This window comes from Artibeus jamaicensis, unplaced genomic scaffold (genome assembly GCF_021234435.1).
Source record: "Artibeus jamaicensis isolate MK-2021 breed Jamaican fruit bat unplaced genomic scaffold, CSHL_Jam_final contig_519, whole genome shotgun sequence".
NCBI lineage: Eukaryota > Metazoa > Chordata > Mammalia > Chiroptera > Phyllostomidae > Artibeus > Artibeus jamaicensis.
This window is the reverse complement of record NW_026521871.1, coordinates 55,065,611-55,084,207: the sequence shown is the minus strand read 5'-3', so window position 1 is coordinate 55,084,207 and position 18,597 is coordinate 55,065,611. Positions and strand designations below refer to the sequence as shown.

The 18,597-nt window shown below is 42.7% G+C and overlaps 1 protein-coding gene across 5 annotated transcripts in view; it reads right to left on the bottom strand.

The window, feature by feature from the left end:
• Positions 1-18,597, bottom strand: part of RBM6 (RNA binding motif protein 6) — an 88,708-nt gene that overhangs the window by 46,355 nt on the left and 23,756 nt on the right. For 3 of the 5 annotated variants that reach the window (XM_037128679.2, XM_037128678.2, XM_037128680.2), the window contains 3 exons: positions 17,456-17,545; positions 16,055-16,124; positions 1,414-1,487 (listed from right to left, as the gene is read on the bottom strand). The exons of 1 other annotated variant lie outside the window; for it this stretch is intronic. In XM_037128679.2, coding sequence (XP_036984574.2) covers positions 1,414-1,487; positions 16,055-16,124; positions 17,456-17,545 — 234 coding nt within the window. Of the gene's footprint in view, positions 1-1,413; positions 1,488-16,054; positions 16,125-17,455; positions 17,546-18,597 lie in introns of those variants that run through there. One more of the 5 variants, XM_037128681.2, reaches the window with a different exon arrangement.

The window sequence follows — 18,597 nt, the reverse complement described above, 5'->3', positions numbered from 1 at the left end:
GCTCCCCATTTCTGTTTCCATTACTCACAGTATCGCTTAGTACAGAGGCAAAGGCCTTCACGACTCTCCACTGGTAAGACTGTGAACTAAATGAGTGCTCGCACATTAGGACAGACCGTCGGATAAAATCGGCCACAAGCACGCGGACTGGGACCTTCGTCCTTCTCTCCCAATACTGGAAGGCTGCACAGCTGCCGACACGTAATTCATGTATGTTAATGACTGATTCGGTAACGGACGCGAACAACCGGCCAACAGGAGCTCTGTCAGGGGTATGTGCTCCTAATCCAGTCATTCTCTGAGGGTCTAGCAATGTTTGTATCACCAACAATAGAGATGGATACATCAGTTTTCCTCTAACTGCTGCTTCTCCCAAAGGATTTAGAGATGTTGTCTCCGTAGGAGAACAGGCCAAAGAAGGGAAAAGGTCCAGCACACTGAGCCAGGCTGAAGGGAAAAAGCTCTGCTACAAGGGCCTTAGGCTGTAAAAGAGGAACTGCCCTCAAGCAACACCGCTCTTCTCCACCAGGGCCTTCTTTCAAGATTGCGGGGGCACTGCAGTCACACTCTTAAAAACAGGCAGTGGGTACATAAAAATCAAACTGTATCACTAAGTTCCTTTCTCTCACTTTACCGTTGGAGGAACTAGGACACCATAAAAAACAACAACAAATAGACAAAAACCTTCCCCAAGCAGGCACCAAGACAAGCAGGACTGTATTTGTTTCATAATTCTTCCCAAAACTACCAGGCAGGTTTTAATCAAGACCCAGACGTCAGACCTAGGGGGAGAGCTGAATATATGCAGGTGTTTCAAACATAAGGTGAGTACAGGTTCCAGTTCACCAGCTCTGACTATATGCAGCCAAGAACTTGAGTACAATACTCCTCTTTGTAAAGAACAATTAATGAAATAGACACAAACCATCCATGACTCTCCTCCCCGATGGCCTTTGTACGAAAGGAGCACGAGCAGGCGGCTCCCAGACGCACAGGAGCTGCCACCAGCGGCCTTTGCCCTAGGTCTGGATGACAGCGCCGGCCCAGAACGTCCGAGCCAGGCAGTTCCCTGAGAGCACAGGAACTCAAGGATCCCCCTTTGCATCGGGATCCACATCTCCGTCATACTCTGCAGGGAAGCCCTGCCTGTTCCTTTCCAGCTACTGTCTTTGGAATGTAGCCCAGCTACAACTGGGCTCTGGTTTTTAAATACACTCTGTGCCCATCAGGTCTTCCACAGGAACCTTCCCAGCCTCTTTTAAAGTTTCTCCTCACAACCGCTTTCTGGTTGGAATGTGGTATACTCCAAATACGGATTTCTGGTACCTTTCCAAAGTTGGATCATTTGAAACCCTCCCTCCCATACATAAAAATATATCCTTCCAGCATCATTTGACCGAAGTGTAAAGCAACCTGGTTGGCCTCCATGCATCCGATGGCATCTTCCAAGAGTGAAAACTCCACGCAGACATAGCCATAGTCGTAACCTGGGGACAGCATTTAAATACAGACGGGAGTGGTGTTAGTGCCTTGCAAACACAAAAGACAGACTTAAACCCCCTGTTTCTGAACCCCTTAAAAACACAAGCCCTCCCAGCTAGCCCCTCCCTCCCCTATACTAGGCAAAGCTGCTACCCCCCAAACAGAGAAAAAGTATACTGAAGGAAAGTCTGGATGTTTCTGGACTTTGAGAGTAATTCCAAAAAATGACTTTTCCTATTAACCAAGAAGATCCTCTGCCCTCTCAGCAGGGATGATCTGGGGCGGGGGTAATCCCACAGAAAATTCATGTGGGGACCCAAACAATATAACCACAGGCCCAATCTTCTGGAAAAACACTCAACAAGAATAGGAAAGTATCTGAGAAAAAAAAAGTACCCTGAGAGAGGAAGTAGCAGTAATTATCCCAAAGCTGTGCTACCAGTCACCACTTTGCAAGCAGAAACCACCTTAAAGACAGAAGTGCTGACAGACTGAGGCAACTATTCTGCTTGGATACCACAAGAGGTTCTGGTTGGCAGGGGACAGACCATTTCAGGTCTCCTATTTCCCTTGTCTCAACTCAAGTCACAAACCAGCTAAATCTTTACAAAAGGAAGAAGGTGTAAAGCATAAAGAGGTACACAGAGTAGGGTCCAAAACTGTGCTCATGCACAAAGACTGGAGGTGGGTAGGCTGGGGGAGAGAGAGCTGTTGTTAGCAATCAACACACACTGAAGAATGGTACGTACCATCAGTTATAACACACCCTTCACCTTTCATCTGATCAAGCGTCATCTGTGGCTCTCATGACCCATGAGATGGCAAAGTCATGGGATTTACAGGCTGCTGAACTCCACCCCAACCAACCCACCCTCCGTCACTTTCCCACTGTGCCAACATCCGCCTACGAACACACACCCGTGGTCAGTGCAATGCTCCACGAGGGGCTCCCAGGCCTCCCCCACGGCCTCACAGGCTAGAGAAGCTCACTGTCAGGGGTGACAGTGTACAACTGGACCAGCAAGGAAAAGGTGTGATTTGTTCAGGTGAGAAACAAAACTCAGGAAAAGAAAACAACACTAAACCTGGGACAATTCCGAGCACAAGGTATAACAACAGGAAACTGCTAGCATTGATTTAAGGTATCAAAGACAAAAAATCAAATCAAATCAAGTCATATTAAATTAAATTATTAAAAAACTAGGACAATGGAAAACATAACTTAAAAAGTAGACCAAAATTAGTAAAATGTGTTGGATTCTTTATCAATGGAATGAATGGCCTGAAATGTTTTATTAAGCTATAACTTAAGATCTGTTGCCCTGGCTGGCATAGCTCAGTGGATTGAGCATAGGCCTGTGAATCAGAGGGTCGCTAATTCGATTCCCAGTCTAGGGCACATGCCTAGGTTGCAGGCCAGGTCCCCAGTGTGGGGCATGTGAGAGGCAACCACACATTCATGTTTCTATCCCCCTTTCGCCTTCCCTTCCCCTCTCTCTAAAATAAAATCTTAAAAAAAAAAAAAAAAAAAAGATTTGTTAAATACTTCAAGTTCTTTATGACAAGTTACAGTGGTACAAGGTGACTGTTGCTTTGAATATTTTAGGAAATGACCAGGAAGAATAAACAAAAGCTGCTGGAAGTCTCCGATTTTCTACCTGATTTCACAGTTTTGACCATAACCCCTGTAACCTCCATTTAAACTTACCAAAAAATCAGCCTCTTCTGATTAGTAACTCTCTGAAGAAATGAAACTAGTTTGGAGAAACTGTGTGTGTATTTATATACATCCTATTAACAACAGAAACTGTTTTGTTACTGAATTTCTTTCAAGTAGACTCTCATGATTAAACTCAGCGCACATCTCATCTGTAAAACGTTCTGCATCATGTAAAGGGCTCTGGGTGTTTTTGGTAGACACTGCGGAATAGCAGGAAAACCAAGGTGCCTTTGGTCACTGAGTAGCCACTGCAGTTGCTCAAATGCACGTCTACACTCAGAAAGGGGCAGCTACAGAAGGAGCAGGGATGCTCTCAACTGTGTCGATGCCTACTACGTGCACATGAGGGGGTGTCCAGGAGTGTGGAGAACCACTCACAGCTGGTAAAGGAAAACAAGAACAAACACGGAACTGGCAAAGCCTTGGGTTTCCTTTCTACGCTCACAGAAGTGACTACTGTGGCCCAGAGGAGCGCACGGAATCCGTAGACAGAGACAGACAGACAGAGAAAGAAAGAGAGAGAAAAAAGAGGGTTCATGAGAATATGCATACTTTGCTAAAGGACAAACAGATACTAAAGTCGCTGGGAAGGAAAAGACATGGTCTGCAGGACACTAAGAGAATCGAATAGCATCTCTATACATCAACCCTGCAATACTGTATGTTGACAATGTACTTCAGACTGAATATTAAGTTCACAAACCCGATGCTCTGCTCAATTTCTTATGTCCATAACATTAGCTGACAAAGAATAACAGAAATTTAAAGTTTGATTATAGTGCCTAAAACTTAAAAAAAAAAATAAAAGTTTTAAAAGTACATAATCTTGATCCAAGGCATTTTGTGTGTCCAAGACTTATTTTTACCACAATGATTTTTCAGTAATTAACAAAATTGATGGTAATACTAAGTAATATTTACATAGCACTTGCTGCCGAAAGGCTATAATCAAAATACTTTACAGATATTAATTGAATCCTCACAAGACTATCCTATGAAGCAAGTACCCAGGGAGAAGCAGGCAAAAAAAGAACAGTGACTTGCTCAAAGTCACCAATGGTAAGTAGCAGCAGTGCTAGGCATCGGACTACTATCTCGGAAGAATGGAACCAGCCCACACGAAATCCATCACTCTGACAGCTTATAAGCACTTTCAATTCTCCTCCCTTCAACTGTGTGTCTGAGTTGCTGGTTTATGATAAGACGGATGAAACGAAGACATGCACTGAGGATGACTTGGTAAATCTTTGAAAGCTGCCATTACGGTTCTATTTTATTTAGTTCACCATCTGCACCAAGTGGTTTTATATATTTAAAAATATATATATATTTTTTTGCCTTATATTTTCAAGTAGTTTTCCAAGTCCAAAATTAATCCTAGGGCTGCTTCCTTCTTGATGGTTCTCTGGGCCCAGGGTAAGCTCTGTAAGGAAATTCTCACCCTTATTCAATTCATATTTATTTCACTGACAGTAACAATGCCATCTGAGCACAGTGGACGGGACTGTCCTTGTCCTCAGAGAGCTCAGTCTAATAAGAGTTGTGACAAGTAGGTGCCCTGGCTGGTGTGGCTCAGTAGACTGATTGCCAGCCTGCAAACCAAAAGGTCATAGGTTCAATTCCCAGTCAGGGCACTTGCCTGGGTTGCAGGCCAGGTCCCCAGTTGGGGCATGCAAGAGGCAACCAATCTCTCTCTCACATCAATGTTTCTCTTCCTTTCTTTCTCCCTCCTTTCCCCTCTCTCTAAAAATAAATAAATAAAATCTTTTAAAAAAGAGTTATGACAAGTAGAGAGGCACTGACCACCTAAAAATGCTATATAAGTTGAAAAAAGGAGTTATTCTTTTTTAAGTTGAGCTGCAATTGACAAACAACATTGTATTCATTTTGGGTATACAAGAGAATAATTCGGTATATGTATATATAGCAAAATGATACATTTAATTAACATCCACCACCACGCATAGGCATAGTTGTAACTTTTTTCTCGGGATGAGAATTCTGAAGACCCACTCTCTTAACAAGATGGTCACCGTGCTGCACACCGCCTTTCTGGGACCCGCTTGTCTGGGGACAGAGCCGATGGTCTTGCCCAATTTTTGTTCACTCTAAAACAAACAAAAACCCTACAGAGCAGCCATAAGTAGGAGAGGACCCTTCACAGGTCTGCTCTCTTCCCCAGCTCGGAACACTGCAGGCTGGCAGGAAAAATGGTGCAGGCCCCACAAAAGGATCACCCAAGAGAGGAGCTGCAGTGAACTGCGCACGCACAAAGGTGGTCACAGAACAAGAGAGGTCCCAGATCGGCAGGCGAGGACTTCTTTGCATTTGTGTATCCCCAACACGAGCATAACACCTGGAGCACCGTGGCACTCAGTCAGTGATGTCTCACCAATTGTGATGAGTGTGTCCACTGGAGTGACACACGGGAAACATAATTCCTAGAGTGCTGTACATAGGCAGAAGCTACAACTAACTCACCACATGCTCTCAGTCAAGCCACTTCTCTCCATGCCTGGGTTATCACATATTCCAAGTAGCACTGATACTAATTCCTTTGCGGGGGGCATGAGATAATGCATTTCAGTGCCCCTGTGCTTCTGTTGTATAGTACTGTCAGATGCTGCCTCCAGGTTGCAGCTACAATTTTTGCACTGATGAATTTCCTTGCTAATTTCTAATGTATGCTAAGAATGTTCTGCTTCTCCCACGGGCTACAAAGCTATTTTCATTTTGAGTGGGAAGAAAAATATGTCCCATAAACATTTTCCCCACTGCCTTGGCCCTAGTGCAAAAAAAGGAACACGTATGGCTGTTCTGGGGGCTCGGGAAAGGTTCCGCAAAGGCAGTGGCTTCGGAGCTCGAACCTGGTCAGGACGTGAGCAGACCGCACAGGCCCAGCCCCTTGCTAACTCCGGAAGTGAACTAGCACCCAGAGAAGAGCCCGAAAGAGGCATGTTGTGAGACTCGCACCCTGACCAGCCCACGAGCCCAGGTCATTTATGTCCTGTAACACAGAACTGATGCCCACCTGAAGGCACAAGGAACCAACCAGATCCAGTTTGGGGACCCCCTCTGTGGTGTCATCAAAAGACATTTCATCTTTGTTCCAGTTTCTTGGCACAGAGTCTCTAAAGGTCTTGGAATTTCCCGAGTGGTAACGGTGATATGAGTATCTTTTGTTCTAATTGAGGTGATTCGTGGCAGACAGAAAGATGGATCAGAAGCCTGGAACTTTTAACCTCACTCCCAACTTCCAGGGAAGGGAAAGGGTCTGTAGATTGAGCCAATGATCAATGGCTAATGACTTAATCAATAATGCCTGTACAGTAGAACCTCCATTAAACCTCTAAATGACGAGATTTGGAAAGCCTCCAGGTTGGTGAAGAAACCCACATTCCAGGTCCTTTCCAGACCCATGCGCCTCTGCACCTCTTCGCCGGGTCCCTTGTAATAAAACTGAGTTTTTCCCTGAGCCCTGTGAGCCCTTCCAGCAAAGTATCACAGCTAAAGGAAGCAAGTGAGAACCTCCAACAGAAGTGTGGGTGATCTGGGGTCCGAAACGTGTGCCTGGCATCTGAAGTAAGGGCAGTCTTACAGTATTGAGCCCTTAAACCTATAGAGTCTGATGCTGACTCCGGGAAGTTAGTGTCAGAACTGAATTGAATTACAGGACAACCACCTGGTGCCGGAATTGAGTGGCAAACACTGCTTTCCATGGATGCCATTCTGAAACACATTCAGCCTCCACCTGTCAATGTCCCTGAAGTTTGGCCCCCACCCGGATTTCTGCCAAGTTCAATGACAAACACTACTATAATCAGTTACCTTACAGGTAGCACTTGTTCTCCAAGCAGCCATTTTAAAATGCAGACTATTTTCGATTAAGGATCCCCCCCAAAATTCCATTTCATCGATAGGCTCGTATATCTGCCAAACATATTTACTATCTGATATAAAAGGTGAGCACTTTTGAGGCTTTGACATTAGCCCAAAAGCTAAAATGAAAATTTTTAATTTTCTAACAAATATAGAATTTTTAATTACTTACAATGATACAGAGAGCAAAACAGAAAACTTCCCCCTCAACACAACACCACTGCACAGTTTTAGAAACAAAAATTAAGTCTGCAGTACCATTCTGTGCCAAACTCCTTGGGAGGTTCTACTCATCCAGTGTTTTATTTCCGGAGTTTGCACACACCTGCTACCTTTATACACTCTAGGGTTGCAGAAACACTTCTCAACATTTCGACAAGTATTATTGAACCATCAGTTCATACGTGGTCCACGCTGCTGCCTGGCATGTTTGTAGCATGGCGTGTGATATGGGACGACATGACCAATGTCTTCTTTGACTTGGAGGCAAGCAAAGGCAGGGACTCATTTAGTCTGTGGCACAAATCCAGCTGACAGGTTACCAGGAAAAAACCAATGAAGCCACACTAAGCAATGACTTTTCTACTCTGTCACCATCATTTAGGAACATCACTCAGTGAACATCATTCACTGCTCTAAGTGACATTATCTTGTCACCTGACCTCAGCAGAGCTGTCAAGCACCAATCCACAGCTCCCCCGCCCCGGCTCTTGTAACAAGGGATTCTCTAATGTGCACTTGACAATTACGACAACCAACTCCACCTCTGGTTAAGGCAAAGAGCACCTGCAGGCATTCAAATCAGACACAGAACAAAGAATAAGTCTTGTATGTCCTGCTCCTCCTGCTCCTAAAACAACAGAATGAACAGCAAAAGATAGAGATCAAGCCAATGAATAGCTTTATTTTCTCTTTCCGGGCCAAACCTAGTTTTTAAAATAGTGATTAAAAAAAAAAAAGCAGGAGGCCCAACAAAACCAAGAGAAGAGAGAATACATAGCAAAACTGACACTCTTTCAACAGGACTAAGTTCCACATGTGAAATACTACCATTTCTCCATTTGGGTTCCTAAGGTGCATTTTGAAGCAGCTTCAGACCACTCTAAACACCTCAGAGAGTCCCGGCCACTCAAACACCCCCCAAACGGCAGAGCAGTCCTCTTTTCACAGGAACAATGACAGAGGAGCACCCCCGACACGAGACTGAAACAACCAAGACCTTTTTCTCTAGGAATTTACCAATTCTGCAACCCAAATACGTTTTAGAGGTTGAACTATTCTTTTCTAAACTTCAGGTGGGGCACCAACAACAGAATACACAAAAGTCACATTTTGAAGTATATACTCGAAATTTATGTTATTAACCACTGTTACCCCAATAAATGTAATTTTACAATAAATTTTTTAAAAAGATGTTATTTATTTATTTTTAGAGAGAGGGAGAGGGAAGGAGAAAAAGAGGGAGAGAAACATCAATGTCTGGTTGCCCCCTGTGCACCTGGTACTGGGGACCTGGCCCGCAACCCGGGAATGTGCCCTGACTGGGAGTTGAACCTGCCACCCTTTGGTTCACAGGCTGGCACTCAATCCACTGAGCCACACCAGCCAGGGCTCAATTAAAAAAAATTAAAGTATGCATTGGAACAGAGGTGCAAGGGCCTCATGGAGAGCACTCAAAAAAACCAGGTGCATCTCTATTCACTCTTGTCTACATCTCAGATAAAGGACCATTCCAACCCCCACGGAGCCCTGCTTTCTTTCTGTTTCACCTCTCTAAAACCCAGGGGACATCACTAACAATTATCCTCCGACCAATGACTACCCCCAAGCATTCTTTTACACTTCTTGTTCAATCCTGTTGCCTCTAAAAGTCCTCTTCTTGTCATTCTCTAGTAACTTTAAGATTAGGAATCACCCAACACTTTTCATCAAGTTATCCAGAGTAGTAAATTCTTCAAAGTTTCGGCCAAAAAGAACCCGTAACTCCCAGATTCCCTTACAAAAATTGAATTACAAGGTATTGTGGCCTATTCAGAAGAAAAATACAGAACCCATACCCATTTCCATAAAAACCAGAGACCTTTCGGGTCAAAGATTATATTGTGTTCACCAGCATATCTTCTGCACTTCAGCACTCGTATATTAGTTGGATGAATGAGCCACATACAGGGTGGGGCAAAAGTAGCTTTATAGTTGTTCATAGGAAAACAAGGCAACAATACATAATAATACAAGAATAAACTCTGTGTTTTGCATACTCATAAATGTGAACCTACTTTTGCCCCACCCTGCATTTGGCAGGTAACATCAAAAAATGAATTAAGTCTTTCAAGATTACAGAGGGCTATTTTATTTAAAAAGATAAAAATATAACAACATATTTTATGGATAGCGTAACTAAGACTAGGGACATTACTGAACTCTACCAGAAAGGTGTAAGTAACAGTTACAGACCATTAACATCCATGATGAAACTCTGTAAATGTTTGCTATACTCATGAAAATACTTTTAAGAAATCAACTTTTATATGACTTGTCAATTTTCAAAAAGGTGTATTTTTTTAAACTAACATATAATTCACATACCATAAAATGCACCTTTTTAAAGTGTGCAGTTTCAGCCCTGGCTGGTGTGGCTCAGCGGACTGAGTGGTAGCCTGAGAACCAAAGGGTCACAGGTTCAATTCCCAGTCAGGGCACATGCCTGGGTTGCAGGCCAGGTCCCCAGCTGGGGGTATGCAAGGGGCAACCACGCACTGATGTTTCTATCCCCCCTCTTTCTTACTCCCTCCCCATCTCTAAAAATAAATCAATAAATAAAATCTTTAAAAAGATAAAATAAAGTGAATCCCAAGTGACTCTAAAGATAACTGAAACTAACCTAGTCCCAGCACCTCCCAGGCTCACCCGACCCCTGAGCACAGCATCACGGGACGCTTCTCCAGGTGTTACTCCCCGTCAGCCACAGGGTCTGTCCACTGACTCCTCCAGATTCATCCGACCCCAAAAATTCCTCTTTGCTTCCCATTCTTATTTTTAAAGCTCAGCCACCTTTCCTTAAGGCTCATCTGTAACCATCCCCCCAAGTATGATATCATCCTGATAAGAGTCCCAGTTGAAAACAACACCTTCTGCAGTTTTAGACACGTGACAAGTAAATGTGTTATTTCCTGATTAGCCAACGGTCAGTTTTTTCCCAAGAACTAAAATTGTTCCTTGTCTAGTCTGTAAATGACAAAAATCCTGCAGAAATGTGTTTGCACTGTTCAGCTCTCACTTATTTTTTCTACATGCCATGCAGCTACTGTCTCTTTGGCTGCTCCGTCCGGGATGCTGTGAACTACGCACAGCTGATGTCATCGGTGTTGATCCAGGTCACGACGCATTTCTGCCCCTAAACTGATGGGTCATCTGTGGCTTTTTCTTCCTTTTCTTAAGGAAGGCACTTCTGTTTTGTCAAAATGGAGGTATAAACTCAAACCATTTCAATTGTGAAAAATAAAAAGATATAATAAGCCTATTACCCTCAATAAATGCTGAGGGTACGGGCTGTCTCTAACAATGTCACTTTCAGTGTAACCAAAGTGTTCGGGTAGGAGACCAAGTGACCTGGTGGCTGCAAATGCCCACCTCCTATGAGGAAAGCTCCTTCCTAGAGCTCCAGAAACCGCCCATCCACTACATGAACAGTGACAGAATCACGGCACTGTGACTTCCCTCTAACATCCCCTCATGAACCTCCAACTTCCCAACACCAGTTAACGAAACAGTCTGAAAATAATTCTGTAGCTCTGCAGTTACTATAGAGTTACATTCTACGTTTGAGACTTACTAGGAAACAATCCAGGAACTACATGGAGTTTGCTTAATTGACACAACTCCTTTGGAAACAAACCACAGCAACCTTACACACCGTACAGTACACAGTCCCACCTAAAAGCCAAGAGCACACGTGTCTGCAGGCAGGTCACAGAGACCCTGGGAGAACAAGGGTGTCTGCGGCCACTCTGAGGCCTCTGGAAGTGAGCGCGACACAAACACAAAGCACGACCGAGCATGTGACTGCGCCGGCTTCTCCCAGCCCTGCAGAGCAGAACTGATCCCTGATCCCAGGCGGGGCTCCTAAACCACGTATGCATTCTGTGCTCACAGATGAGTCTCTTTAGAGGAAAGCACACAGGCACTATAATGCAGTGATTTTCACAATCCAGGGCACATCAAAATCTCACAGAGGGTCTGTTAGCTAGCACACAGATTGTGGGCAGCTCCCAGATTTTCTGATGGGGGGGGGCGGGGCTGAGGCAGTGGGAACACTACCAGTCCTGGACCCGGTTTGGGAACCAGCGCTCCACAGTCTGCCTGTTGACAGATGCTGTTCATTGTAGGCTTTATCTTGCAAGATTTCTGATTGTTTAAAAATAAAATACATCAGCCGTATGCCAGTTTTTCAATTTTTAATTGGAAATCGTTTCAAAGTTACCAGGAAGTTGCAAGAATAAGAGTACAAAGAACACTTACATACTCTTTACCCATACTCCTCTACTGATACATTTTGTGTATGTACTTTATCATTATTCTCTTCCTCCCTTCTCCATATACATCAAATATTTTTTTCTAAACCATAAGAAAAAAAAGCTGCATACATCAAGGTCATTTACTCCTAGAAATGTCAGTGTGTGTTTCCCAAGAACAAGGACGCTCTTTCGCATGTAACCACAGCAGTCACCAACTTCAGTGCATTTAACGTCGACCCACCACTTCCACAGCCAACACACAGAGCCGCTCCTTCGAGCCTCCAGCCCTCTCCTGCTTCCACTTCGCAGTCAGCCCCTCCCCCAACACCCTGACAATCACTGTTTTCTATTCCTACAATTACGACCTCCCAGGACGTCATATAAATGAAATCATACAGCATGCTGTCTCTGGAAAAACGACGATCAGCACACTGTCCTTGGCGGGAGCACAGCCATACCTTTCCAATGCGGCCCGCCCCACCCCCAGGGCCCCATTACCTTGGCCCTTCTCTCTCCTGAGCTCCAAGGCCCTTCTTTTGCCTCCGTAACTTCTTTCCTGTGCCCATCTCTTCTACAGCTCACTTCTACCTCTGTGACTTTTAAAATAAACTTTCTTATAGAAATAAAAATAATAAAAATGATGATCAAATGCATGTAACATAAAATTCACCATTTTAAAGTGTCAATTAAGTACAGTCACCATGTTATGCGACCATCACCGCCATCTAGATCCAGAACATTTTTTTGAGCCCAAAAGGAAACCGCAGACTGATTAACCCCAGTCACTCCCTCCTTCCCTCTTCTCTAGCCCCTGGCAACTATCAAACTACCAACCCACCAATCTACTTATTATCTCTATGGATTCGCTGTTCTCAGCATAGCATACAAATGGAATCATACAATGTGTGGTCTTTTGTGTCTGGATTCTATCACTTAGCAAGTTTTCAAGGTTCAATGCAGTTATAGTTTACGTATCAGTACTTCATTTCTTTTTAAGTCAGTACGTAACTTTTTGAGAAGTTACTTTCACGCAGCACAATGCCTCTGAGATTCATCCATGTGGTTACATGTGTGAGTAGTTCCTTCATTTTTATTGTTGAGAAGTATTCCACTGTATGTATATACAAGAGTGTTTGTCCAGTCACCAAGACATTTCACTCCTGATACTTTCCTGGGAATATAATCATGTAACTCAAGGTAATTTACAACAACGAGGGTTATAATATATTTGAAGATGGCAAAAGAAAACCTCAAGTATATACAACATATGTAGGTTCACAATCCTTCATGTGTAACTCCAAAATGAAAAAAAAAAAACCAACCCATCGATATCAAGTATTTTGGTAAATTTTCAGTGAGGTTATCTGGAGACATCCCAACCTCCAGATACTAAGTCTCTTTATAGTCTTTTTTTAGTTCTCTTAACGAGAATAGTCATATATTTTGCTGTAGAAATATTACGTCTGATACACACCCCACTAGGGAATACAGTTCATACATGTCTATGCACTGCATTACCTTTCCACATTCAGAAAAATTTATAAACTCATCTGACCCTGCAGACTTTGGATCGAAGTTGTGACCTTGTACGCACACAACTCTAAATGAGACAAAAATGCAATTGTTAATGACTAGAGTTAGGGAGCAGGCATTAATTTCTCTGTTATAGGCTAGCTCTCCATTACATCAACCAAATCATGAACTCTACCCCTTAACACCCCACTTACAAGCAGTATCTATTCTGCATGGTCTTTTTAGGTTATGATACAGCCTTAAAAATTTGACTACCATTTACAAAATTACCTTTTCTACTGAAATTCACACACAATCTTTTTAAAAATAAATGTTGCCCTGGCTGGTGTGGCTTAGTGGATTGAGTGTTGGCCTGTGAACTGAAAGGTCACCAGTTCAATTCCATGTCAGGGAACATGCCTGGGTCTGGCCATGTCCCTGGCTGGGGCATGCGAGAGGCAACCAGTCAATGTTTCTCTTGCACATTGATGTTTCTCCCTCCCTTCCCCTCTCTCTAAAAATAAATAAATAAAACCTTTAAAAAAAAAAAGCAGATGTTAAAGTTCTCAGAACACACGACTGTTTCACAGTACATCTTCAGTGGACATGTAAGACTGCACCACTGTGACATGTGAACCGCCCTGTAATGCTCCCCACCACAGAAGAGGTCACGGCTGCGGCATATACACATCGCAGACTCGTTCACGCCATGCGTACGGGAGCTGGGCAGTGCCAGATGGAGCACGCAGGAAAAGGGATGGACCAAGACAAACAACTTTCCTGCTTTGTGAAGCTAACTCTCGAGTCAGAGGAATAAGACACACAAAATCACTAAGAATAAAAAGTGATGGGTCCTATGACAATAAACTAGGATCTAATTTAAAATGACCGAGGAGTGATTTTAGATTGGGACGGTGAGGCAAGGCCTCTGAGAAGTGAAACTGAAGCCAAGAAGGACACCCCAGAAGACAAGTGAGGGTCAGAGGGAAGGGCAGGGCCAAGGCCCTGGTGGAGAACAAGGTCTGCACTGGTCGAGGGCTCGAGAAGAGGGCAGTGTGGCTAGAGCATAACAAGAGAGGTAGACAGCAGCACAGGATGAGGTCCCGCAGCCCAGGGCCAGCTCATGCAGGACAAGGAGTTGGGAATTTCTTCCCAGTGACATGGAAGGCTATTAGAGGCTTTTAGGCATGGGAGTAACATGAGCTAACTGGTATTTTTAAAAGTTCACTCTACTTGCCACTCAGAGATGTAATATGGATAACATGGGACTGGTAATCCAATCCTTTCATTAAAAAAAAAGAAATATATATATTTAATACAAATATACATTAATATATATACTTAATATAGTATCACTTCATATAATAAAATGCCAAGAAAAGACTGCATTTCCTGAAGGTATGTATTTTTTTAAACCAACGTCCTGCATGATTTCACATGTGTATCAATGTTTTTGGTTGGCCAGTTATGATTCTAATAGCTACCATGGCCAGCAAGCTTAAGAACTTCCTTTGTGGACGCTTTACATTGATACTATATTTTATTCAGCTAATAAATCTGACAATATAAATAGAAAGTCAATAAGTACTAAAGAAATGAAGAGTTTAAACTGCTGTTATTAAACGTGAAGACATCTTTTCTTTCCTGAATACACCAGTACTTAATGAAAGCAGTTCATAAAACAAGGTCAAAGCTGAAGTTATTACCCTATTACAGTTAAAAAGCAACTGCAGCCTATACATTCTACTTCAGTTCCCAAAGATAACAGTAAATCAAGAAAATGTGTATGAGACATGTGCAAAAAACACCCCACAACCAGAAAAAATTAAGTCAAATGTGCAAGAACAACAGAACTCTTAAGTCGTGTTTCCACAAATTCAGAGTTGCTCTTAAAACAAAGAAATGATTAGCTTTTGAGAAGTATGCTTCTGAGTTTGTTCTCAAATTACAGAAAACATATTTCTGGAGTTATTTATTGTGTTTCAGCACTGGATTATTTTAAGCATAAAAATTTATTTTTGTGGATAGTTTCCCTCTGCAAAACCAATCTGAAGAAGCTACCTACTTAATGCAAAATTTCTGTTTTATGGTAAGCTGTTTAAAAGTAATCTATATCCTCAAAAATATGGCATGCTCTTAATTGAAGAGTTCTTTAACTTGAATTACTGAAATCTAAATTCTGTGAAAAGATTAATTGCTCTACTTTCTTTAATTTAAAATTCTGCACAATAGATCACTTAAAGATTACTTTTATTTTCAAACCATTTCATATTATGTAATGCTAAAAATATTGGTCTATACTTTAAGTACTTGGCACCTCCCTTTTGACTACATTTCCTGTAGTAAGACCTGAAGGACCCAATGAAACTGCTACTCTCAAATATTAGAAAGATATTTTGAAAAGTTTAATCTGCAGTTCAGACCACAGAACAGAGGTCAAAGAGAAAGTTCTCCTGGATCTATTTATGGATTTCAACAAACTAGCTGTTGCAGGACTCCGTTCTCAAAGCAAGACTGAAAATTCAAGAAAGCTCTAATTTGTATAGTTTCTGTGGGAAGTTGTAAATTTCATGCTGAAGCAATAAAATGTAAACTTTTACATACAGTAAGTTTATTAAATATTCCACCACCATGAAGAACATAAGCAGTGAGATTAATGATGTAATTATGCAAAATGCACCGGGGAACAAACGCTGCAACACGCACGCTGCGTCCCACAGGCACTCAGAAGAACTGGAAGAGGCATTCATTCTCGCTGTGCGTGTGGACAAAACATCCACAAAGAACAGCAGCCGAGACTAGGGCTGGCTGCTATTTGAAGGCATTGACAGGAGGCTTCTGGAAATCTTAACTGTGGTTTCTTTAAAATTTCCTGTGTAGCACACAAGGCCGAGATCTGACAAAGACCCCTCCTAGTCCAAGGCCACATGCATAACAAGGAACCCACCTGTGTTAAACTCCTTCAGCTGCAAGTCCTTTATAGGCATGTCATCAGGAGTCCGAAAGGCGTTAAGAATCTGCAAGAATATGGTGTTTACTCTAATGATGGAAATCATAATCAAATACTGAATATCATATTTCCCCTACTGTTTTTACTCTGTATAATTTAAAGCTATGATTACCTTATAAAGGCAAATAATTTCATAAAGGAAGAAATTCACATAACTTAAAGCTATGATTACTTTGTAAATGCACTTTGGCATTCAAACATGTTGAATGAGTTGAACATAATTATTATTCAAAAATTCCCAAGTATATAAAAAAGGCAGAAGAAAGAGCTTAACTGCCACGAGCTGGAGCGCAGGCTGTGCCCTGAACTCAGGCCACTGGTGACCTTAGCCTCCCCCGCTCGCCTGCGGTGTGACCTGTCCGGGCCCCGTTTCTCATCTGTTAAACATCAGGTGACACACTGAAAACATTCCAGTCCACAGCACTTCGCTCCCTCAGCCTGGTGAGTTCTCTTCCTCCTCCTCTGGACTGTCCTCTCGGTGCATTCAGTTCTGGGCTCAAATGTCACTTCCTCGTGATGGCCTTCCCTAACTACCAGATCTAAAACAGCCCTTACCCCAGTGATGCTCGAGTGCTTTGCTTTACTTCCCTTCAGAGCATTTAACACTGCCTGAAATTACCTACCTCTGGCTTACTTGCTTTATTATCCATAGAGGCAGTGACTTTATAATATCCACTGCTACATCACTCAGTGCCTATGCAGTGCCTGGCCTACAGGAGCACTTAACATCTGAAGTGAATGGATCAAGAGTACCTACTCATACTACGTTAGAATATTCAAATGAAGTAATGCCTGTCAGTAAAGTATGTGAAGTAAGCACCACATAATACCTGGCACAGAGTAAGCACTGCTTGTTTTCACTATAATATTCCGACCAAATTCTTCCTCTGTTCAGCCATAATGTAGCCAGGCAGTCAGTCCTTTAACACTGAGGAGTTAGAAAGCTCCCAATTGAAAACTGTACATGAGCTGCACCTTATGTGTGCTGTCCAACTCTCCCTTTGGGTTCGGCCCTAAGGGCCGATGTCAGGTCGGAGGGCCGCAATCACTGGTCACGGTACTTTTTACAAACCACACCTCACCAGAACATGCATAACTGGTGAGCTGTGTGCTCACTGACACACCAAAGCCAGCTTCCTGGGCCAGCTACTGTACTGCAGTAATGCAAGATGTGGGCATTGCCGGGAGCCGGGTGAAGAACACCCAAGGATTCCCTGCACATTTCTTTGCACCTTCCTGTGAATCTGCAATCTTTCAAAATAAAGTTTAAAAAAAATTTTAACCAACCAAAAAAATTTGAAAGCGCAAAAGGAACAACAAAACTAAAAAGACACATACCTCTTCTTTTGTGGCATTTTCAGGCACCCCACTTAATCGAATAAGCTTGCTTGGTTTCTCCTCACTTGGGCCAGTCCTATAGTCTTGATCCTTGAAGCCAGAATAAAAAATTATTTCAGAAATAAATATGTGTTAGTACAAAATGAAACAATATAAAATACAGGTATTCAGGTTCAAAAATCAAATTAATTTGCATCACATGAAGATACGAAAAACTGCCCTGGCTGGTATGGTTCCCAGTCAGGGCATGTGCCTGGGTTGTGGGCCAAGTGAGGTCCCCAGTGGGGGGTGCTCGAGAGGCAACCACACATTGATATTTCTCTCCCTTCCTCCCTTCCCTTCTCTCTAATAATAAAATCTTTTTAAAAAGTTTATAAAAAGATATGAAAAAATGTAATTTTCTGTTTTACTGAAATCCAAAATTTGACCTCAAATCATTACAATACAAATGTGCTAAGACCAAGGCTCATCGAGAGTCTTGAAATAAGGTAAAATCCTTTTTTTTTTAAAGACACATTTAGTTGTTTTGGGTTTTTTTTAGATTTTATTTATTTTTAGAGAGAGTGGAAGGGAGGGAGAAAGAGAGGGAGAGAAACGTCAGTGTGTGGTTGCCTTTCTTGTGGCCCACACTGGGGACCTGGTCCCTAACCCAGGCATGTGCCCTGACTAGGAACTGAATAGACAACCCTTTGGTTCGCAGCCCAGCACTCAACCATTGAGCCACACCAGCCAGAGTATAAAGTAGAATCTTAAGAGAAACAACATTGAACAGGCCTTTTATAATCAGGGAAGAAAACAAATAAAACTTTCTCAAAACTGTAATTTTCTTCTCTTGAATGAGAAAATAGGAAAGAAAAAGAAATTGAAGTCGTATGTCATTTATCAAAGATGTCATCTATAAATAAATTCCAAAATAGCCCTGGCTGGCCTGGTTGGTGTAGCTCAGTGGATTGAGCGCGGGCCTGCGAACCAGACAATCGCGGTTCGATTCCCAGTCAGGGCACATGCCTTGGTTGCAGACCAGTTCCCTGCAGGCCAGTTCCCAGCAGGGGACGCACGAAAGGCAACCAAACATTGATGTTTCTCTCCCTCTCTCCTTCCCTTCCCCTCTAAAGATAAATAAATAAAAAAATTTAAAAAAA